At 46.8% G+C, this 24,339-nt stretch overlaps 2 protein-coding genes across 3 annotated transcripts in view; one reads left to right on the plus strand and one right to left on the minus strand.

Moving 5' to 3' along the window:
- The window catches only part of JPH3 (junctophilin 3), a 48,758-nt gene extending 30,973 nt beyond the window's left edge, over window positions 1–17,785 (minus strand). Inside the window, exon 1 of one of the 2 annotated variants that reach the window (XM_070761833.1) lies at window positions 8,898–9,757. In XM_070761833.1, the coding sequence (XP_070617934.1) occupies window positions 8,898–9,279 (382 nt within the window). In that variant the 5' untranslated portion in view covers window positions 9,280–9,757. Of the gene's footprint in view, window positions 1–8,897; window positions 9,758–17,724 lie in introns of those variants that run through there. The other variant, XM_070761834.1, reaches the window with a different exon arrangement.
- Window positions 17,786–19,288: 1,503 nt separating this feature from the next.
- Window positions 19,289–24,339, plus strand: part of ZCCHC14 (zinc finger CCHC-type containing 14) — a 30,648-nt gene continuing 25,597 nt past the window's right edge. Inside the window, 1 exon segment of the mRNA XM_070761841.1 lies at window positions 19,289–19,948. Coding sequence (XP_070617942.1) covers window positions 19,382–19,948 — 567 coding nt within the window. The 5' untranslated portion in view covers window positions 19,289–19,381.

Raw genomic sequence — 24,339 nt, forward strand, 5'->3', positions numbered from 1 at the left:
TGCTTGGGTTTTTAAAGTTGCTGAGGTTGAGAAACTATGGTGAGCAAATATTTGTCCAAACTACAAGAAACTCCCTTCAATCCTAAGCCAGGGATTGATTTTCTTGAGTGGCCATTTATGGAAGTAAAGGACAGCTGACCAGGCCCTTTAGCATCCTTCTCCTGTACACACTGATGGAGTTTCAAGGCAAATAGCATCTTTTGCAGATCATGACCTCATTGTAAAATCACCAAAACTATGCTATTGTTTGCCCCCAGCCACCTCCACGTGGCCATGCCTCCAGACTGGTCACAAATTCCTCTTGCTCAATTGAAGCCAAGTCCTCCTGCGGCTTCATAGACAATCTTCCACATGGTAATCAAGGTTAAGCAACAAGCCGTTGTTGAGCCCTGGGTGGTCTAGGGAAAAGGTGGGCTTGGCTGGTATGCCTTCCAACCCATGGGACTTCCTCACTACTTTGGGTACTTCCTCACTACTTGCTATGAACTGGTAGGATTCTTCCACCAGTACAGGTAGGCCTTATCTTATGACCGCACAACTGAGCCCAACATTCCTGTTGCTAAGTGACATAGTTGTTAAGTGAGCTCTGCTCCATTTTATGATCTTGCTTGGTCCAGGAATTCAAGGTGTTGGTTATCACCTTTATAACCTTAAATGGCTCAGGGCCAGACTATTTATGGGACCGCCTCCTCTCTCATACCTTGCTGCGGCCAATAAGGGCTCACAGAATCAGCCTTTTCCAGGTCCCATCCGCCAAACAATGTCAACTGGTGGGGCCGAGGGGAAGGGCCTTCTCTGTGGCGACTCTGACCCTACCAGTCTTCCGGAAAGCCGTTAAGACCTGGCTTTTCTGATAGGTCTGGAATTAGGCTGATTGCAAGTATGTATGTTTTTATATTATTGTTATTACTGACTTTTATTATTAGAGTTTAATTGTTTTTATTGTTGTTGTATTTATTCCGATTTTTAGTTGCTCAGAGTCCATTTGGAGTGAGCAGCATATCAATATTATTATTATTATTATTATTATTATTATTATTATTATTATTATTATTATTATTATTCTGACTTCAGACTGACCAAATTTTGAAACATAACACGCCAGACATCCTGATTGTGCAGAAAAAGAAAGTATGGATCATCGACATCGCAATCCCAGGGGACAGCAGAATTGAGGAGAAGCAGCTAGAGAAATTAGTGAAATACGAAGATCTGAAAATCGAGCTGCAACGACTCTCGCATAAGCCAGTGAAAGTGGTCCCAGTGGTACTTGGGCCCAAGGATCTCAGCGGACATTTGAAAACCATCGGAATTGACAAAATCTCCACCTGTCATTTGCAAAAGGCCGCTTTACTGGGATAGGCAAACATAATTCGCCGCTACATCACGCAGTCCTAGGTGCTTGGGAAGCGCCCGACTGGGGATGAAATACAAAATCCAGTATAGTGATCTCGTTTGCTGTGTTGTACTGACATAATAATAATAATAATAATAATAATAATAATAATAATAATAATGGCTGTTAAATTAATCATTGCATTTGTTAAGTTAGTGATACACTTGTTGAGGGAATCTGGTTTTCCCATTGACTTTGCTTAGCTGGAAAGTCGCAAAAGGGGATCACAGAACCCGTCATAAATATGAGTCAGTTGCCAAGCGGCAGAATTTTGATCACGTGACCCTTGGGGGAACGCTGCAACAGTCGTGTGAAAAACGTTCATTGTGCTGTATTGGGTGGGTTTCCAATATATGAAGATTAACCAGCATTGTATGTTAGGAGAAAATAGTGGTATTACTTTAAGAGCTAGGCAGCAATTATGAGCCAGGCTGCCATTGAGCCATAGAAGGGAGACAGATGTGCTGCTCTCTGTTACATTCTGTAGTTGCATTCTGTTGAGCTTTGCTGGCATTGCGTCTGTTCTGCTGCATGCCTTGTAATGTTGGTTTCTGGTGTATATATGCTGGTTAGTATTAATATCTGAGCTGTGTGCAATATACTGTGTAGAATATACTATACTGATGTAAAGGCATTTGCTGTATTAATAACAGAATAAGCTGTGTGCTAATGCTAAATGGTATATTATATCTGCTGCGTGCGAAGGAGATAATATAATATAAGGAGATAATCTATGCAATACTATATGTACCTGCTTTGATTGAAGAAGATGGGACTGTGTTATAATTACTGTGTAAGATTATGGAGATACTGTATATCTTGTAAATAATACCTTTAGTATATGTTGGCTTGTATTATTGTCTGAACAAACCAGCACTGCCACATGTACTCTGGTTCAAATACAGCATGTCCATCCCTGGTGGTCAGACCAGTACGGAATTACTGACAGTCATAACTGAGTTTTTGCAATGCGGTTGTAACTTCAGGCGGTCAGTAAATGAAATTGTGGTGAGTCCAGGACTGCCTCCCCCCCCCCCGATATGAGAGGCTGAGCAGCGCAGGGCTCGTCTCTCCTCCGCGGCAGCTGTGTGGGCGATGCAGGCAGGCCTTGCCAGAATGATTCAGGAGCAGCTGAACCAGGGAGAGCTGTATCTATGGCAATACTACGGGAGAAGCAAGTGGCTGGGAGGCACGAGGCCCGGATTCCCAGGAGCTCCATGTGCCCGAGGGGAATGTCACCGCCTCATGGGCCAGCTGTGCCCGAGAGCCTCACAGCACCACTCTTGGAGCCTGACGTTGAGGAGAAGCTTCCTAACATTAGTGAGGACCATGGACCAGTGGAACAGAAGCTGCCTTCAGACCCTGCGGGTGCTTTGTCACTGGAGATTTTGGAGAAGAGACTGGACGGTCACTCGTCTGGAATGATACGGGACCTCCTGCTTGAGCAGGGGGCTGGACTAGAAGACCTCCGAGGTCCCTTCCAGCTTTGGCCTCTTCAGCCTTGAAAGATGGTGTTTAAGGGGTGACTTGATTTTACAACATTTACCACCTTTCTTGCACCAGTTGTTAAGTTGGTAACTTATTATTTCTTAGATTTGTATGCTGCCCTTCTCCAAAAACTCAAGGCAGCAAACACAGTTATTAAGGGGATGCAGCTTCCCCATTGGCTTTGCTTGCCAGAAGATTTGTAAATGGGGATCACATTTGTTTATTTATTTATTATTGATTGATTAATTCTACTTCTCTGCCACCCAATCCCAATGGGACACATGACCCCGTGATAAATATTAGGCAGTTGCCAAACCTCTGAGTTTTGATCACGTGATCACGAGAATACTGCAATGGTCATATGGGTGAAGAGGGGACAGGTCACTTTTTTCAGTGCTGTTGCAAGCTCAAAAGGTCACTAAACAAACTGTTGAAAGTCAATGGTGGAAGGTCTTAAGCATCAAACTGATCAGGAAAGACTTCATGAACTCAATCTGTAGAGTCTGGAGGATAGAAGGGAAAGGGGGGATCGAAACATTTAAATATGTTGAAGGGTTAAATAAGTTTCAGGAGGGAAGTGTTTTAAGTGAACCCAAGAACAAGGGGGCACAATCTGAGGTGAGTTGGGGGAAAGATCAGAAGCAACGTGAGAAAATATAATTTGACTGAAAGAGTAGTAGATGCTTGGAACAAACTTCCAGCAGACGTGGTGGGTAAATCCACAGTCGCTGAATTGAAACATGCCTGGGATAAACATAGATCCACCCTGAGATAAAATACAGGGAATAGTATAAGGGCAGACTAGATGGACCAGGAGGTCTTTTTCTGCCGTCAATCTTCTATGTTTCTATGTTTCTAATCAGTCTCTCTACTTGGGCAAACTGGGATTTCCCCACCAGCTGCGTCCAGTGCAACATGCTAGGCTTGTTCAGTTGTGAAATGAACTGGGCCCACTACCTGCTCTCCCCCTGAGACCAGGAACTGGACTTCCCATTCAAAGTTGGATCCTCAAGCAGACAGAATGCTCAAAGCTTCTCAATCCATTCGGCTAATTAATTCTAATATGCTTCCTGTACAAAGCACAGGAGAATCTGCCTAATTTTCTCTCTCTCTCTCTCTCTCTCTCTCTTTCTCTTTGCTAATCATCAAATTCAGTAATCCTCATCATAAACTCTCTAATCTTGCCCCATTTCTCAGTTAAACTAAGCTCTTAATCTCCGTAGAAGCCTCGGAATACAGAGAGGCCTGGTGAGAGGGACAAGTGCTACTCGCAGGGCGTCCTTTCCCAAACAGTCCTCGAACTTCCAATATTCTGGCGACTCTGGGAGTTGAAGTCCATGCACCCTAAAGTTGCCAAAGTTGGAAAGTGCCAATTTACGTTAAAAATCCATATGGGTTTTATTGTAATGCTGCCTTCCAGAAAAACATAGCTGAGAGATAAGAAGAAGAGATTTGGGGGCTGTCACCCCACCACAAATCCCAGACGGCAGCATTTGAGCATGATTGGGGGGGGGGGGTTAACTCCAAGGGCAGTATTCTTATCATTTTAATTAAATTGACTTTAACTTTAATCCAATGTAATGTTTGGCCCAGCCTCAGTCACCACACGGCACCAGGGGTAGGCAACATTGGCTCTTCCATGGCATGTGGACTTCAACTCCCAGAATTCCTGAGCCAATCATGCCAGCACAGGAATTCTGGGAGTTGAAGTCCACATGTCATAGAAGAGCCAACGTTGCCTACCCCTGAACCATACTATACCTTACCCTGAAAGATCCACCTATGGTCTGCAGAGCATGGACTCCACTCCCAATCTCTCACCTTCTGAGGCGAAGGAAGGACCCTTGGGACTTTCAGGGCAGTCATTTATGGTGGCCCATCAAAGACCCCACAAACTGCTCGTTTCACAGCCTACAAAAGAAGCACCAGAGGAAACCTTGTAGCTCCTCTACCTCTCTTACGCTTCAGATTTGTCCCATGCTTCCTGTTCTCTGGGGCCCCAGGGGCCAAGGAAGGATGAAATGGACCCTAGGTGGACTACAAGGGATTAGATACAGCTCTTGACATAGATTTGAAACTGCCACCGGGGTGGGTCATATAGCTTCACACGGGATTGAAAAGAGAGCACTTCCGCATCTTCAGGCTATGTGTCGAGACTGTAACTCTCAAGATTGGCAGCAAACATGGATAAAGGCCATGCTGGCTAGGATTCTGGAGAACAATAGTCCCAACAAGCCTTTGCCCACCATCTATTTCAGAAAGGGATGCTTAAACCAGCAGAGAAAATGTAGGTTTTCCTTGACCTGCAACAGTTTGTTCTGTGACCATTCAAAGTTATAGCAGCACTGAACAAAGTGACTTACAACCACTGCAGCATCCTGAGGGTCACATATTCAAAATTTGGATGCTTGTTAACTCATATTTCTGACGACTGCAATGCCCTGAGGTCATGTGACCACTCTTTACGACCATCTGACAAGTGAAGTCAACACGGAAGCCAGATTTACTTTACAACTGGGGCAAGCGGGGTCATAAAATGGGGCAGGCTCACTTAACGGCTGTCTTGATTAGCCACAAAACTTTGAGCTCCATGGTGCTTGCAAGTGTATGGTGCTTAGTTCAGGCACACTCTTTCAGCAGGACTGTTAGTTAGGTGCTCTCCAAGGTCCTGAGACGTGAAAAAGATTTAAAAGCTGGACACTCAACTGAAGTTGCTTTGAATATTCTGGGGAGCCGGCCCGATTAATCCAAATCACTTGCATCAGCCTGCCTCAATTACTATAGCCTTGTTTTATCATTTCCAGGAGTCGGACTCTTGTGGTATTGTTCTGCCAGCTACGCTTGAACTTCCAAATATAAAGCAGCTAAAATAGAGATTGTGAGGACACATAAACTGCTGGAAGGCTTCTTTTAAAAATAAAATAAAATAAGGCAGACTGTAACTCTGAGACCTACAAATGGAGACCTGCTCTCCTTCACTTCCTTTCTTATTGTCTGGGCTGCTTCGACGATTTATGTCCTGGAAATGTGAAAATTGGGATGAGGCAGACCCACTTTTCAAGATAGAAAGGACACTACTGGAAATGATGAAAAACAAGGGAGGGAGGGGGTCACAAAGTCAACCTTTTATTTACACCCAAGGAAGTGGCTCTAGGAAACCATCCTCAACAGGAGGATGGGATGTTATATACAAACTTCACACAGGAAGAGTTTGAATGAAGATAAATATGACGAGAGCCAGAAGTTGGATCTGGAAAAGAGCAGTGTGTGTGTGAGGGTGGGGGGGAAGGCCTAAATTGTGTTACACTGATGCCCCTGAAAAAAAACTATATCTGAAACTTCTCTTATGCGTTTCCAGGAGAGTCGTCCATGTTTTGCTTCTGAAATCCAACCCAAACACAGAGATGGGAGTATCCGTGAATAGGTTGGGTGCAAGATGAATGCCCAAACATCGGGAATTGCTGTGTGGGAATGTCGAAATACAAACCTCCTGACCATGAGGTTTTTCCCATGGCCACTGGGGAAAACAGAGCTGTTTGGAGTCTTTATTCCAACAGCAAGTTAAGGGACATGGGCCTTCAGTCCCTCCTGGTTAGACAACCAAGGGAAGGCTATCTCTTAGAGTTACGCACAACAGTTTTTATCGTGATATTACTAAATCCTCAGCACAGGTGGATCTGATGCCTTATTAGACTGATGTCTGCTCGGAGTTTTTAAAAAATGGCATATGGTGGATTATTTTTGACATCTCAGGAAGCAACAAGGCTCCCAGCAGATGGGTTGAGGAGCTACAGGAATCTTAATTTCCAGGCCCTGTCTCTGCTTTGAATGGCAGCTGGGGAGGCCTCCTTTCCCAGTCCAATGCAATTGCCCCTCATGCATCTGGAATGCTCCTATTCAGAGGAAGGAGGTTTGCTAAGTCACGGTCAGGAGGCCTGGAGGTGAGGCTCTGGCCAAGGGAGACGGGACCTCTCTTGCACTTTTCAACAATTCAAATGGGCTCGTTTCCCTTCTGACCATCATGAAAATAAAGGAACAAAACAGGAGAGATGAGAATTTGAGCGGGACATACTTTCGAGGGCTCTGTGCAGCCCCCTTTCTGAGCTGACCACCAGTGGGATCAGAACCGCTCCATACCCCAAATGTTCCCCACAAACTAGTTCTCCAAGGGGTTGGGTAGAATTTTTCCAAATCCCCCGAGTCAATTTTCACTGTCAATCTGAGGTTTGTTTCTCTGATTCTTTCCCGGTCTGAAACAGGCCCACTGCCTCACCGAGGTTATGGAGGCTCTGCACATTTATCTCCTCTTTGGTTGAATATAGGCACATATATTTTTTTCCTCAGGTTTCATTGGGGATTGCAGCACTGCAGTACTTGTACAATCGTGCCTGCATGGCTTCTGCGTAAAGGCCTGGGTGGGCCAAGAAGACTCCCAGCCCACCTTCCTTCCTTCCTTCCTTCCTTCTAGCACCTGCATGGGGAGCTCAGATTCCTAAGCCTGGCAGCCCACCGGGCGGAAAGAAATCCCAGAGACACCGAACTCCCGGTCGGAAAAAGCACTTTCAGAGGATTCAAGGGCGGTCTCACAAAACCGGTGGCCAGACCCAGCTACCGGCCTTTGTGAAAAAAATCAAATAAAGTTTCCTCAGTTCCTGCCCTCCCCTTTTTGCTTCCAATCAGCCAATTCTACTTTGCATCCGTACATTTTCCCTTCGGCCTTTCCTGACTCTCTTCCCGCAGGGCCTTTGAAAAGCAGAGGATGTATTCTTGGCTGAACGCTGCTCGGAAGCAGGCATGGGAGGGGGGAGAGAAAAAGAGAGAGAGGGAGACAGAGAGGGAAAGGGAAGGATTGTGTTCATTAAGACCCTGCCGGCCTGCCGCTTTCCTCCAGAGATGTGGTAAGTAGGCCTGGCGCCTGCACACCGGAAGGTTAGCAGAGGAAAGAGTCCCTGCTTCACTGGAGATGGAGAGATTCAGGCCATTCCAGAGGAGAGCTGCTCCATGAGAGACCTTAATCTTACGTTTGCCCCCATGGTTTTCTCTCTTCCATTGGCCTTTGCTAGATTCCGCTTCTGCTTAGTCAGTCTCCACCTTCCCTCTGCAATAACTCCCGAAGCTTCTTCCCGAAGCCAAGGAGCAGCTGTCCCTTTCAGCCTCTGGGTGCTCCACATACACCCAAGCCACACATTCGCAAGAATGGCAACCGGTCATCAAAAGAACTGCGGACCTGAACTGTGGAGCGCTAGACTCGGAGGGAAATTAAAAAGAGAGAGAAAGAGTTTGCAATACACTTTGACTCTGGAGAGAATTGCCTGGCCGAGGCAGGGGGGGTTCAGGGCAATATTTTAACCCTTCCACCCCATCGTATCGTGTGGCCAATGGAGGCCCACGTTTTCTTTCAGAAATGGTTGTCTTCTGAGGTAGATGCTGAACGGGACCAACAAAACCGAAGGTGCCCAGATCTGCTCCAGAAGACCGAATCCACAGGGCAAATCTCAGAATATTGAACCCAAGCCACCTCTCCCTGGATGGAGTTTCCTACCAGCCCTTTCCAAAAGGCCCCAGGCTCACTGCCCTATTCTCTGATTGCAACGCCTCTGTCCCTTTCCCACAACCTTCCCTGGATCCTGGAGCCTTCAGAACTGGGAAGGGGAGCTCTTTGCGCGCGCGCACACACACACACACACACACACACAAGATCCCTTTACTGAACGGCATCTTGTTGATGCCCAATCAGTCCTGGGTCCGGGGGAGAGAGGGAGAGATTTTCTTAGGTAAACAAGGAAGACTCTGAGCCACTCTCCGCTTGGGAAAAGGCCCTTCCTCCTTTCAGCCAGCAAGATTTAATCCCAGCGCAGGCCGAACGTCGAGGACTGGACCCGGGTTAGCAAGGCAGGGCAAGGCCCCAGACATCATGCCCTCCTCCTACTCCTTTTAAAAACATCCCCACCCAGCAGGGCGGCGTGCAGCGCTTCAACGGGCGGGAGGAGGTGGGGAAGCCGCCGCCGCTTACCTCCATCCGAGTAGGTCTCTGTCCCGTAGCCATCCTGCAGGCCGTTGCTCCAGGTGCCTTCGTACTTGGCCCCGTTGCCGGTGCACTCGCGCACCCCGTAGCGTCCCTTAAATCCGTGAGTCCACTCGCCTCGGTACACCCACTTGCCTTTGCTCTCCACGCCGATGCCGTGGCGCTTCCCTTGCGCCCAGGTGCCCTGGTAGGTGTTCCCGCTGGGCCAGGTGTAGACGCCCAGCACTTCGAAGCCGTGGCTCCAGGAGCCCGCGTACTCGCCTTGCCCCTTCGGGCCGGTGCAGATGCCGTGGCCGTGAGCCTTGCCGTCCTCCCAACCTCCACAGTAGGACCCTCCATCGTCAAAGTTAAACCTTCCCCCACTGGACATGCATGTAACGCAGTTCGCAAATTCTCAAAAAGGTGGGGCGGGGGGGAGGAGGAGGGCGAGAGCCGGGGAGAGGCAAAACCGCCCCCTTAAACGATGCACCAAACGCCCAGAGCCGCCGCCGCCGCCGCCGCCGAGGGAGCCGGGCTTGGCCGCTGGCACATTCTCTCCAGAGGCGGGAGGGGGGGGGAGCGGTTCCGGAGCCGTCTCCTCCTGCCTTTACTGCCGGGGGGAAGGCAGCCCTCCGGGGCCCGCGGCGCAGGAAGGGTTCCGGGGGCCGGGAGGGGCCGACGGGGGTCCTTTGGAGCCACCGCGGGCAATGGGCAGCCAGGGGAGGGGGCGGCGCGGGCAAAGGCCAACAGCCAACATAGAAGGAGGGGGGGGGGGCTCCCGGATTGTCAGGAGGAGGAGGAGGATGGGGGGGGCAGCGAGGAAGCAACGCCACAGACCAGACAAAGGGTCTCACAGCCCCCGCGGTGCCTTCCACCTGCTGCCGCTCGGCTGGCCCAATCGCTCCGCCGTGCCTGGGCGAAGCAGCATCTTGCCCGCGGCGGGTCAGCAGCAATGCGGTGCCTGTGACCGTCTCGATCTCACGCACTCTACCCGGCGCCCCCCCCCCTCACTCCCTCCCTCGTACACACACAGGCGCGCGCTCCGTCTCCCTCGGAGCCCCCCCGGCCCGAAAGCCTGTTTTCCTTCCCTTCCCTACTTCACCTCCCCCCCCCGGCCGCCCCACCCCGGTTGGCCGCTCGAAGCTCACTCCCTCCGGCTGGCTGCGGGGCAGAGCTGCCCCGTGTCGGCCTTCAGCGCGGTCCTTTGGGGAGGGGGCCCGGGCACCTGCCGGCTGGCGGCAGAAGGGAGGGAGGCGGAAGAGGCGGAAGGCCGGCTGCGGGGGGAGGAAGGGGGCTCCTGGGCTGGAGCTTCGAGCGGGGAGGGGCGAGGACCGCCTCGCATCGTCCCGGCTTCCTCCCTCCGCCCTGGACCCCCCCCGACTCAATTGGGGTCCCCTAGCCCTCCTCTCCGCCCCCCTGGATGGACGGGGGCTTATGAAAGGGAAGGGAGCCCAGCAGCTCTGTCTCTGCCCCCCCCCCAAAGCTCCAGGTTCTTGCATTTAAAGGTACAGCAACTGCAGAAGGTAGAGTCCTCCCCCTCCCAACACAGATCTCGGCCGCCTTCCCTTCCCCTCCATTCCTTGGAGGGAGAGGGCTCAAAACAGGCCAAAGGGATACAATGCCCGGCCAATCTTTCTCTATACATATTCAAATTGCTTATTTTTAAGTTTAAAGGGTGAAATCTATCAGGCTGCAGCAGGCTAAGAGGGAAATACTGTAGCCCAAGATGAATGTTCACTAAGTGACTTTGATTTTAGAGAATGAGAAGGAAGCGTGCTTAGGACTGCAGTCTTCATCTAAGTGCTGAGGACGGCTTTTCCTCTTTTTTATTCTTTTTTGGTCTCCTACCAACTCTGGAAGATGTTTAAGTATTAACTCTCCACATTAAAAAAAAAAAAGTCAGAAAGCAGCAACATCGATTTAGTATCAATTAAAACTGTAGTCCGGCTATTGCTCCAGCTTTCCAGAGTGGGGTGGGGTTTAAGGCTATGAAAACAACCCACCCTGCAAAATCTGAACATTGTAAAAAAATGGTCTGCAGTGGAGAAGTCAAGACTGTTCTCTCCAAGCATCTTAGCACTACAACTCTCCCTTGCCACACACACATTCAAACATGCATTAGATCAGGGTTTCCCAACCTTGGCATCTTGAAGGTATCTGGACTTCAACTCCCAGAATTCCCTAGTCAGCATTCGCTGGCTGGGGAATTCTGGGAGTTGAAGTCCAAATATCTTCAAGTTGCCAAGGTTGGGAAACACTGCATTAGAGAACAGAAGTATAGACATAACTATGATTACATGAAATGGATACAAATAAAAGGGAACCTTAGGACAGGGATGGTAGGCAGGCCAGTGTGCTTCTGGGACAGGCAGCCCCAACCCACCTGTGAGGAAATTGAAGAGATGCGGGCCCACCCAGCAATCGACCCTTCAATCTTCTTAGCAATGGCAATGCTGGCATTTGAATAAAGTAAAAAGGGCTTGGGCGGGCACTTCTAGATGACCCCAATGAAAGTGACCATTTAAGCACGCAGGTGTGAGAGCAAAAGGAGTTGTTGGCTTATATCCTGCTATCTCTCAGGAGCACTTAGTTCAACTAATGAAATGAAGTCCTTTTTCGTTCTTAAGATAATGTTCTGGTGAATAGGGGTTTAAACCTTCAGTGTAAATAAAGAACATTTGCTGAATCAAGGCAGCAGAGGAAAATGCTCGGCCCAAGAGACATTTTGAAGGGGTCGAGATGACCGATAGCTTCTAAGTAATGTTTCTGACCGAGGAATATCTTTCTAGGCTGGGGCTTGAGATTCTTTCTTCAGTAGGCCCTTCTGTCCTCTGCCTGCTATTAACGAGAGGTTTGGTTTCTAACAAATCCAAGAATTTGATGCTTCTTCTGATGTAGGCCATGTTGATCACATTTCATCTTTCCCAATCAGTTTAAAAAGTTTCTCTCTACAAGGAACTGGGGATCTGTTCACCCAACATGATACCCAATCGAAGGGAAGGGTCATCTATAAGTAATGGAGCTCATCCAGAAAACAGGTCTGCCTTTGGGGTCAATGTTAACTTTGCTCTTTTCAGGAACAATGCGGGTTAAGGCAGCACTACTCTGGAGGAAGCCAACTTCAGGATTGCTCACCAGAATCTCCAGATATCACTGGGGATGATGCCCACTTGGACTGTGGAAGGCCTAAGAGCTTCCCCTCTGGGCAGTAATTTTCATATGGCTTAGAGAGGAACTGAAGCCCAGGACATCTGAGGAAAACTAAGTTTAGGGAAGTCTTTCCTGTCTATTGACAGTGATCAGCCTACAGGGTTCTTATTTTCCCACAAAAGGTCTAAGATTAACCCCTCTTGAAATCCCTTGACTTTTATCTAGCTGACCCAACTGTGAGTTGATTGATTTTTGTGTACTGGCATGACAATAAACTAGTTTAACTGGAAGCTGGAAGAGCAGATGATCTTGAGAGCATCTCTGTTTGCTGATGATGAGGTGTTGACTTTCTCAGGCTAAGAAAGTCAGCACACAATGAACTGAAAAGTGAAATTCTGACACACGTTTGACTCTGGAGCCATTTTGCTAAAAGCTTCAGTAAGAGCCCCAAACAGCTTTCCACTTATTCTTGACAACTGCACACTGTTTACATGCTTTGTGGTGCACAGGCAATGTCGTGCAATGGGTGCGTGAGGTCAAAGCTTTTAATCTTCTTGCTATCTGCATAAGTGCAGCAAATTAGCCAAAGGGACTTTGCTGGTCACTAGCTATATCTCAGTAAGATCTTGGTCATGTTTATCCTTCCAATCACTGCAAATCTGATCTTCTTTAGCCAGATAAAATTCCAGGTAGTTTCCAAAGTGAAATCAAGAAACTCAAGAGCAGAAAGCTAATCCTGATCAGAGAAAAGACAAGAGCTGGGAAGCTTTATCAAGTTCCAGAGATCCTACAGCTTCCAAGAGAGAAAAGGGTGCAAGTTACCCATACCTCTTAAACAAAGTCCAGATAAAGCAAACCAGAGCTGCCAATGCTCTATCCGCTAAAAAGAAATAAACTCACAAAGTGGATTTTCCACAAAAGGAAGCCGATAGAAAAAAAACAACCCCTCATTATTCCTTGATAAAATCATTTGGTCCAGGGAAAACTGCTGCTGTAACTGTAGGTTACATGAATTGTCTCATACTGTGTAGAGAACTTCCCAAATGCCATCTGAAGTAATACTATTGCTTCTCTTGTGGATGCTTCATCATTTGAGACGTTTAACTGCAGGCCTAGCTAGGAGCTAGGATCAATGAAAAGAATACACACAGCATGTCCGGACAGACTCTTCCCTTTTTCTTCCTGCTTTTAAGAGCCACCACTAAAATAGAGGTGTTTCAAAAGGGATGGCGTGAGTCATTCTCACATTGCTGGTAGGTAATGGGGAATGTGAGGAGGGAGCAGAAGCAATAGAGGTTGGGTTTCACCCAGATTTATCTTCTTAGCAAGAAGGGGGGAAAGTAAAGATTTCCCCAACTCCTTTTATGTCCATAGACTTGGGCTTCAACATCTTAGAGCTTGGCAACTTTAAGATGTGTGGACCAACTCCCAGAATTCACATGGCTGGCTGGGGGATTCTGGGAATTGTAGTCCATATATCTTAAAGTTGCCAAGGTTGAGAAACAGTGAAACACTGAAATAGACTATGAAATCTTTGAAATAATGCTCTTCTAGGAAGCTGAAATTCTAACGCAGATATTTTTGAGCTCAGGAATAAAGCTTGAGATTCTTCACCAAATATATTGTGGTCTGGTCCCTGGTTAAGGCCTTGGTTGGGTGCCCAGTAAACCGAAGGGGGCTGCCCTCCAACAGACGCTTGAGCTTCATTCTCTTGTGGGATGCAGGTAATGATTCCAGAGGAAGAGTCCTGTTTTGTAAGAGCCACGTTGCAGGGAAGGAGCCAGGCTCCCCCTCCCGGGACAAAAGAGCTATTGCAAGCCTTTTAAGATTCACCTTCAGCGTTTCTGGGCCATGTTTTACCTATGTGCAGAGTAGCCGCCCCCAGGTGGCTGAGCAAGTGCATATACTGGGTCCGTCTTCTGGTGATTGGCCCAAAGTCACCCAGCTAGCTTTCGTGCCTGAAGTAGAACTATAATTCACCATTTCTTGGGTTCTACCCTGGTGCTTTCATCATGAAACCAAATGCTCAGCCCCACATGCTGGGGGTTACCGCGCCCACCTGTTCCCACCCCTGCTCTAGGCCACAAAGTCAAGAGTTTGGGTTTGATTTATGCAGAGGAAAAGCAGAACCTGGTTGGAAAAGGGGCCGAAATTGGCCAAGAGGCTCTTAGAAACGCTTCCAATTGGCTCCCTCCTCTTCACATTCCAGCGACACCAGAGAAAGACCATTCACATGATGCGCAGAGCGCAGGGAAGCAAGCCAGCATGCTTTCTTTAGAAGGGCTGCAACAGCTGCCTTGTTGGCTCCTGAGCACTGACCAAGAATGTGCTGCTCCTGAGAATGCATGCAAATCTTACAAAGGCATTTATTGTTACTGCTAGTTACAGTTAGAAGAGCTCTTTCTGCGAAAGAAACTCTTGAACTCGGGACTCTCCTAAGGGAAAGCTGACCTGCTGTTTCAGACACTGGTTTTCTATCTCCCTGAACAAATTGTCGGAATAGTTTTAGCATCCGTTTCCCTGGCAGCAACCTATTGTGTTAGTCCCAGAGTTATAAATACCGTCTTGGTCTACTGGTGCTTTTAGCAATGCACCCCCGCCCCACAAAAGACACATGGGGGAACAAGGAACGGCCTGTGGCATTGCTGGACATAAGAGTGGAAATAACCAGACTGAAAGTTCCTTCTTCCTTCTTTTGGTGTCTTGCTGAGATATGACATGGTATTTGACAAGATGGCGGCCTCCTGAGTAGTTTTACTCATTTATAGTAAATGACGTTATCACCCATGCCCCAAATCTGGCTGAAATCTGAAGCCATCCAGCTACTGACAAGTGATGGGGACTAAATCACAGCTTGGACCTGTCATATCTGTCAGTGGATGTGTACTTTTTGAAAAGTACACACACTAAAACCATGATAAAATCATACAAAGTGCAATATCTGAGTATCTTTCAAGTCCATCACAATCAAAACAAAATTGTGAATTTATGCAGTGCATCATCTGATTAGAAATACACACACACACACACACACACATTATATAAAGCAAATATTGATTCTTTAATTCCCAGCATCAGATTTGGGAAACAGTTTTCTAAAAACAGCAACCCTGCAAAGCACAAAAACACTTCAGAGTAGAACAAAACCATTTCATTGCATCATGAAAAAACAAAATATAAGCATCAAATCTGTTTCAAGGGTCTCAGATACAGTTCACATTTGTTCCACTAACCGAAAGAAAACAGATTCTTCAAACAAAGCCATGTGGTGCAATCACAATTTTTTCTCCCTGGGATTTGCCCTCGACCAAACCCTCTTATTATTGGGAGATGCACTTGGTTATTTTCAGAAAGCAATGACTGAATTGTCTCACGAGGTTTTTATACCTGAAATGTTCAGATACTTAATTCACACCTAGGTAATCAGCAATGTCTCATTATTTTTATCCAATAATCATAGGTTGCCAGTCTGAAATAGTAGAGTCTAAATTAAGATTTGTACAACCAAGTCAGAAAGACATAGAAACATAGAAACATAGAAGTCTGACGGCAGAAAAAGACCTCCTGGTCCATCTAGTCTGCCCTTATACTATTTTCTGTATTTTATGTTAGGATGGATATATGTTTATCCCAGGCATGTTTAAATTCAGTTACTGTGGATTTATCTACAACGTCTGCTGGAAGTTTGTTCCAAGGATCTACTACTCTTTCAGTAAAATAATATTTTCTCATGTTGCTTTTGATCTTTCCCCCAACTAACTTCAGATTGTGTCCCCTTGTTCTTGTGTTCACTTTCCTTTTAAAAACACTTCCCTCCTGGACCTTGTTTAACCCTTTAATATATTTAAATGTTTCAATCATGGCCCCCTTTTCCTTCTGTCCTCCAGACTATACAGATTGAGTTCATTAAGTCTTTCCTGATACGTTTTATGCTTAAGACCTTCCACCATTCTTGTAGCCCGTCTTTGGACCCGTTCAATTTTGTCAATATCTTTTTGTAGGTGTATGACGGTTTCATTCATCATATTTTTTAAGACTTCATCTCAATCTCAGCCACATTCATATAGATTTTAGGAGATATTAGGTATTTTGCTGTTTCCATCAACATCATTATTATTTGTTTAAGATTTTCTAGGTTTTTTTTCTTCCTTATACAGGCATTGTTTTTGTTTTTTTAAATCATCCTATTCATGGACAAGGAAAAGATTTGTATCGTAGCATAATGTTATCACTGAAATAGCCGCTAGAGGACACTCACCATATGTGTATATAGATTTAGCAAGCACCACAATCTCTTTTATTATATTAATGGCATACAAGTTCCTGGCCAAGACTAAACTATGTCTCTCTTACTGTGATTATCCTGTTTATCAAGTAGCCAAAAAAAAGAAAAAAAGAAGGCAAGTAAACATCCCCAGCCAACATCTGATCCTCTGAACTGCAACTCACAATTTACCAAATCAGTTCTAATCAATTTTTATTACTGTTTTCCCTATAAAAGCCCAAACATGCAGAGCACATGGAAGCAATAGCATTCTTTGTTTTAATCCACCTACTGAATCCACCTTGGTTTGTTTTAAAGGCCATTTGTGGAACAAACCCTCAATATCAGTTTATTATTTATTTGTTGTTATTTATTAATGAAATCTACAGGCCGTCCTTCTCCCCGCGAACTTAGAGCGGCTCACAAGAATAAAGATATATGTACAATTAAATTTGTTGTGATAGTTTAAAAGCCTCACAAAGAAGCTGGGATAAGAATATTATTTGGATAGAATTGGTTTAAAATATGGATAAACACTGAGCACTGAGTGCCATCCATTGGTTGGAGGACCTATTAAAATGTGGAATATTTTAATCGACTTGTGACCTTGAATAAGAAAAACAACATTGCATTTGCAAAATACAGAACTATGACTAACTTGTTATCATACTAAAAGACATACATGAACTTCAATATTGAAAGATTAGAGGGATTTGGAGTTTGAACATTCTAAGTGCTGTAACAGACAGCACCTCTCTTAAAAGAAGATGATTTTAAAAGGCCGTGAAACAACAATTGTTAGCTGCTGGACCAGTTGCAAAAATGGTAATTTTTGATACCCGGGGTATGGAGACAAGTGATTATGAAGAATTGGTGGCAATTTTGAAAGAGACCTGTGTAGTTATAAAAGGCATCTGAGAGGATTTAAAAAATTTAAAAGTTTTTTTGGAGGATTTGGAGTGGGTAAAGAAAAGGAAAAAGAAATAGAGGTTATAATAATGATGATAATGATGAATTAGAGAATAATAATGACAACAGAGATGAAACCAATGAACAAGAAGGAAGAAAAGAAGGTTTTTATCAGTCTGTCAAATATAAGCAGAGCAAGAGAACGGGAAGAGGAAGGGGAAAGGAGAAGAGAAGGAGTGGAAAGAAGATAGAGAGAGAATGGAAGGAAGGAGAAGGGGGAGAGAAGGAGTAAGAAAGTAGGAAGAGGAGATGAAAGTTGAGGGAAGGGAAGGGAGGGGCAGACTGAAGAATAGTTGAAAATAAGTGCAAAATAAGATATTGGTTTGAAAATGTATATGTATGTCATTGAAACATTTTAAGCCATATTGTGTAAATGGAGTCTGTGGAGAAAAATAAAATTATCAAAAACATTTTTTTTTAAAAGAAAGAAAGTCATCAGAAACTGTTGAATACCTGGAATATGAAGTTCTCAATTTGCCCAGGATGGCAGAATCCTCCATTTAAGATGATGATTGATGCTCAGTCTGAATGTTGGTTTGCACAAACCGCTGGATCTACTCCAGGCCCTGCAAAAGTCGGTGCCCAGGTGGATTCAACCAGGGAAAAAAACGCAGAATCCTCCAATTCGGAGCAGAACTGCTCCCAGCCCCAACCGCCTCTTCCTTACAGGGTGCCAGGTGCAAAAAACAAGGGGGACTTTCTCCTGGGTGGTCAGCATTTGCCTGTATCGGTCACTGTGGTAGTTTCTGGCTTTCTTGGGGAGGGGGGCTGGGAAGCATTTGGGGCTTCCATTGATTTGTATTTATTACTTCCATCTTCCCTCCTTCACATGGTCAAGCAACCCTTTTTTTCCTAGCTGCACCACAACCCTGCCAGGTAGGCCAGTCTGAGTCTGTAGCTGAAAGGAGGGGTGTTTCAAGGTCATGCACCCTCAGGATGTTTAAAGTGATTTATTTCATTTTATTGGGACATTAGTTTTTATTATTCCTCTTGTCTTCTCCCCACATGGATGACCCCAGTGTAACTTCCTTCCATACAATGTAACATTTGGATTCACAACAACCCTGCCAGGTAGGCCCGTGTTGTGAGGAGTCTTCTCGGCCGTGAGGTAAATCTCCCGCCCTCAGGCCGTTTCTCGGGTCCCTCCATGCTAAATGACTCGGTTGCTAGGCAACCTCCTTCCGATCCCTCTTCACTCTCCGGATCCTTTCCTCTTCCCGTTGCTAGGTTACCCAAGCCCCGCCCCGTCCGTCAGCGATGGACCGGCGAGCTCCTGCACCCTCCCCCTTGCCCGCCCGTCAGAAAGCGCAAATTAGCACGCGCCCGAAACACGCGCAGAACCAGCCCTCTCTCGGCCACACCTCTTCGGCCTCGCCAAGAGCCAATCGCGACAAGCCGAAGGGCGGGGCTTGAGTAGAGAGTGGTGGTGGGGGGTGAGGAGAAAGAGCCGTGAATGACAGCGGCGGCCGCCCGGCGGAGTCCCGTTAGGTGGGGTGGTGAGAGGGAGAGCGGCCTGAAGGGGCGGGCCTCGGAGGGGAAGGCTGCCCAATCCTGAGGCGGGCGTGGGCGAGGGCGAAGAAGATCCGGCCTCCCGCTCCTCTCGCTCTCTCTGGCCGGCCGGGCCCTTTCACCTTCTCCGAGCTTGGGATCCCTCCGCTCCGCGGCATCCCTCCCACGTATAACGGCGGCGGGGGCAAAGCACCGCCCCAGCAGCGTCGCCTCCTGCCGCGGGATTATTTATCGGGCGGCTGAGGCAGCGGCGGGCGGGCGGGCGCTGTGAGGGGTTGAGACGCCGCCGCTGCTGCTGCCGCTGCTTCTGCCGCCTCCGCCGCCTCCTCCTCCTCGCCTCCTCCTCCTCCCCCTCCTCGCCTCTCCTCGGCGGTCGGGCAAGGGATGGAGGGAGCCGGGCCGAGGCGGGAGCGGCGGGAAGGAGGAGCCGCCCCCTGAGGGGAGCCGCGAGGCGCGCCTGGGAGGCCCGCGAAGGCTTCGGCCCAGCCAGCGCCCCCCTCCCTCCCCTCGGCCCCGCCCCTCGCCCCCCCCCGCTGCCCCCGCGCCCCGGCCGGCCGGGCTCCCCGTGCGGGCAGGCGTGTGGTGGGCCTGGAGGGCCAGCATGGTGGAGAAGCGGTGCCCGCGGCTGCAGCGCGAGAGCGTCTACCGCTGGTTCTCGGAGCTGCCGTCCCCGCAGCGGGTGGAGTTCCTGTGCGGCCTGCTGGACCTGTGCATCCCGCTGGAGCTGCGCTTTCTGGGCGCCTGCCTGGAGGACCTGGCCCGCAAGGACTACCACTCGCTCCGCGACGCCGAGATCAAGGCCAACAACGCGGCCGACCTGGGCGGGCTGACCAACCTGACGGACGAGGTGGTGCGCAGCAAGCTGCTGGTCTCGCTGGCCCTGCTGGGCTCGTCGCACCGGGAGGCGGCCGGCGTGCTCTTCCGCACCCTCACGCACCTCGACTCCGTCATCCACAACTACGGGCTCCAGCTCAACGAGGGCCGCACGGGCGATGAGTTCCTGCTCCTCTTCACCATGGCCTCCAACCACCCGGCCTTCAGCTTCCACCAGAAGCAGGTGCTCAGGCAGGAGCTCACCAAGATCCAGAGCCTCCTGGCCTGCACCGCCAAGGGACCCCCCGCCGCCGCCGCCAACCCCGCGCCCGCCCCCTGCCCCGGCTGCCACAAGGTGGGCCCCGCGCTCGGGAGGGCCTGGGAGGGGTTACGGTTGCAAGGGAGGCAGACGGTGGGTTAGGGTGGCTGGACCGGGATGGAGAGTAGATGAACCATGGTTTGCAAGGACTGGAGGGGATGCAAGGGAAGCAGATTGTGATTTAGGGTGGCTGGAGGGGATGGAAAGAAGATGAACCGTGGTTTAGGATGCCTGGAGATCATGGAGAGAAGTTGGTGGTTGGAGAGGTGGGATGGGGAGGAAGCAGACCATGGTTTGCAAGGACTGCAGGGGATGGAGGCACACTGTGGCTGGAAGGGGATGGAGAGGAACTAGACCATGGTTTGCAATGGCTGCAGGGGATGGAAGACTGGTTTATGGTGACTGGAGGGGATGGAGAGAAGATGAACTATGGTTTAGGATACTTGGAGATGATGGAGAGAAGACGGTGGCTAGAAGGGATGGAGAAGAAGCAAACCATAGTTTTGCAATGGCTGGAGGGGATAGAAGGGAAGCAAGCTGTGGTGACAGGAGAGGATGGAGAGAAGATGAACCATGCTTTAAAATAGCGGGAGATTGATGGCTTATAGTGGCTGGAGGGGATGGAAAGAAAGATCACCAGTGTGTCCCAGGTTCTACACTCTGTCCCCTCTTTTGTACCAACTGTCCCTTCGCCACCACTCTGCCTCTTCCCACTTCCTTTTCATTCAGAAGGGGCATCTTTCAACCAAGAGTTGCATCTCCAATCTTTATAAGAAGATACAGTATTTGGTTAAGACAGGGGGGGGGGGGGAGGCTTTTGTTTATTTTGTAGAAAGCAGCCTGGTCTTGTGAAACAGAGTTAGTAACCAGGAATTGAGACCGGACAGATGTTTTGGCCATCGTCGTCAGTGAGAATTGTTTAAAACTATTTCACAACTTGTTGGTAGTTCATTGGAAGTAGGCAGCGTGGACCTGCTAAAGTTAATTTCCTTAGTTATCCTTCAACAGTCTGTGTATTTTAAATGTCCTCAATGTAAAACTTTCAATTGTCTTTTTCGTATGCTTTTGGCTCTCTCGTATTAGTGTTTGGTGCTTCAAAATAAACAGAGATGAATGATTTAAAATTGGCTGATGCAGGGGTATAACTCAAGAAGGGAGGAACTTGTACAGTTGTTTAATTCCTCAGAAGTGGCTTGAGGCAAGCATGCTGCTCTTGTCATTGTGGCCTCAGCCCACTAAATGCTCTTCAGACTATCCCGCATTTGGACTATGTAAATTTGAATCTAATCTTCACAATCTTGCTTCTATACCTGTGTGGATTCCCCCTCTCCCCTGGCTGTTCAGATTGAGGATATAGGAGAAACAGAGCTGGAAGGGACCATGGAGATCTTCTAGTCCAACCCCCAGCTCAGGCAGGAAACCCCTAGACCATTTCAGACAATCTCTTCTTAAAAACCTCCAATGTTGGAATAAAGAATAGTGCAACTAGATTGTGATTAAATAGTAAGATCTGTGGTACTGTTAGTATGTTCTATGTTATGTATTTCATGAAACAGAACTAGGTGTGAGGGCATTTTTGTTACCATCCTGTGTTCTAAAGCACTGTTTCCCAACCTTGGCAACTTGGAGATATTTGGACTTCAACTCCCAGAATTCCTCAGCCAGCGAATGCTGGCTGGGGAATTCTGGGAGTTGAAGTCCAGATATCTTCAAGTTGCCAAGGTTGGGAAACACTGTTCTAAAGAATAAACTCCAGCGCTTAAACTGTCAAAAGTTAATACCCTAGGCATTTTTTCATTTCTCAAGCAAAAACACAGAATTAAATATCAATTTACATAAGCAACTGAATCGGCCAACAATGCCTCAGAGGCTGTTATATATAAAGACTTGATTGAATACAGTACTTGTTTAATCCCATTTGTAAACATCTGCATCTAGCTCCATGTGTATCTATAACAATCTATCTATGGGGATTAAAAAAGTAAGTAATTTATACTTCATGCTTTGCCAGATTCAAGCATTTTGAACGAGAGCTGGTCTTGCATGAGTAGCCAGAAAATACACCGAGGTGAACTGTGGGTTTTAAAGGGGAATCCCCAAGTGCTGTGTAATATTTTGAACAAAGAGAGAACCCTGTAGGTATTGTGTAAAACAAATTCTAATGTGTTCACGCATCAATTAACTCCTGACTTGAATCAATGTGTTCAGTGGGACTTTGCACTACAATTCTTTTTATATTATGTATCAATTTCTGGTTTTAAAGATCTTTATGAGAGTCCTCCTGAATAATAATAAACTGAAAAGGCATTAATTTTCAAGTTGCACTAACTTAATAAAGCAGACACACACAGATCTAGGTTTTTTTATGGAAAATATTTAAAGTTTGTCCATCTACTCATTGTCAAGAACTGAATGTAACCGTTTGTGAAAATATCTTTCCTGATAATTTTAACAATTAAAACTTTGCAATGTTAATAAGAAAAATAAAGAAAATTGCATGTTAGGATAGGCTAATTCAAAGAAAAGATTGCGTGCAGAACATACTTAATTTGGTATTAATGAATCCTAAACTTGAAACTCTCAAAAGAGAAAAAGGTGACTCAAATAAAGTTTGGAACCTTAGGCAAAAAGCAGGCTGAGTTGACACATTTGATTAGTGTTCTCTGCCACTGAATCCTTCATAGGTTTTTCTCCTTTTTTTTCTTCTCTAGCTTCCCAGGTTTGGTGGGGTGTTAGTTGTATCATGGCTAGCTGATACAATGTTGAATTCCACACAACTTAAAGTTGCCAAGTTTGAGAAACACTACTGTAACGATTTGTTTAGTTTACATAACCAGTGTCCAAGTGGGTTTGTTTATTATTCCACAAAGGCATTAGTGCTATATGAAGTTGAAATAAAGTAATTGCAGGGTGCATTGTTATGAATAATCCTTGACATGATACATTTTTGTGCCTAGCACAACAATCCTTACTGCAAATAACCTTGTAGCCTAAATTACATTGACAGCAAATCTCATACTCTTTTTATTTAACGTTAAGAAACCTTTGGAGTTCTTGCTATCTACCCGATTATAAATTCCAATTTCTGCATGGTTGATGGACATGTACATCATTTGGAATAAAAGTTTGTTTTCACTTTCACTTACTTAACCATTGCAAATATAGTTGGTAGAAAGATAAACAAGCTTGGATGGGTTTGTTTTTTAAAAAAAAATGCTTTTTAAGAGTGGCAATAGGGTCAGGTATGCATTGGAAATAAATGGTTTGCCCTGGGCATTAAAAGTGTAGTAATAGTGAATGGCCAGATGCAGCTCTGTGCATTGCACATGGGCTCAGGAATGGGAGAAAAGGATGCTTAGATGGTGAACAGCAACCTGAGGCCAATTTTCAAACATAGATTAGGTCACCTAGGTCAGTGTTTCCCAACCTTGGCCACTTGAAGATACTTGGACTTCAACTCCCAGAATTCCCCAGCCAGCGAATGCTGGCTGGGGAATTCTGGGAGTTGAAGTCCAGATATCTTCAAGTGGCCATGGTTGGGAAACACTGACCTAGGGTCCTACCTTTGACGAGCTGGTTCTGTTACAAAGGAAATGGCATGTAGGGGACCTCATTTGCCAGTGGTCTGCTTTTTTTTTAAAAAAACCCACCTACCTGTAGTAAAAAGTATTTGGAGTATATTGAGTTAAAGAAATGTGTCCTGCTATAAAGAACACATTTGTTGCATTTCCTGCTGAGAAAATCCACACAGTGTATCTGAGACTATTGACTCAGCAGAAGCCTTTCCTAGATTGCTAAGTAGAACAATAGTTGGTATCTTAAGTGCAGCACTTGGAAGCCCTTGGTGCTTTTTGGTCCATGTATTTGCTACATACAGTCTGTCTCCAAAAAACACTTGATTAGTAAATTCTGTGAAACTAGGGCAAGATTTAAGTCTTTTCAAATAAAATGAGCATGTCTGAGACACAACAAACAGTTTTGCTTTGAGAATAATTTTTAATATAAAGCAAATTAACATAAGGCACAACAAATATGAGCATTAACGTAGTGAGAATGGGAGGCCCGAAGATGCTTTTTAAAAGACAGCAAGCAGAAAATGAGAACGTTGTTTTAGAAATAACTGGACTTTACGAATATCTACGAGACTGCCTTCTGCCGCATGAATCCCAGCGACCGGTTAGGTCCCACAGAGTGGGCCTTCTCCAGGTCCCGTCAACAAAACAACGTCGTTTGGCAGGATCCAGGGGAAGAACCTTCTCTGTGGCGGCCCCGGCCCTCTGGAACCAACTCCCCCCGGAGATTAGAATTGCTCCCACCCTCCCTGTCTTTCATAAGCTCCTTAAAACCCACCTCTGCCGTCAGGCATGGGGGAATTGAGACATTCTTTCCCCCTAGGCCTTTACAATTTATGCATGGTATGTTTGTTT

This window comes from Erythrolamprus reginae, chromosome 9, assembly GCF_031021105.1.
Source record: "Erythrolamprus reginae isolate rEryReg1 chromosome 9, rEryReg1.hap1, whole genome shotgun sequence".
NCBI classification, from domain to species: domain Eukaryota; kingdom Metazoa; phylum Chordata; class Lepidosauria; order Squamata; family Dipsadidae; genus Erythrolamprus; species Erythrolamprus reginae.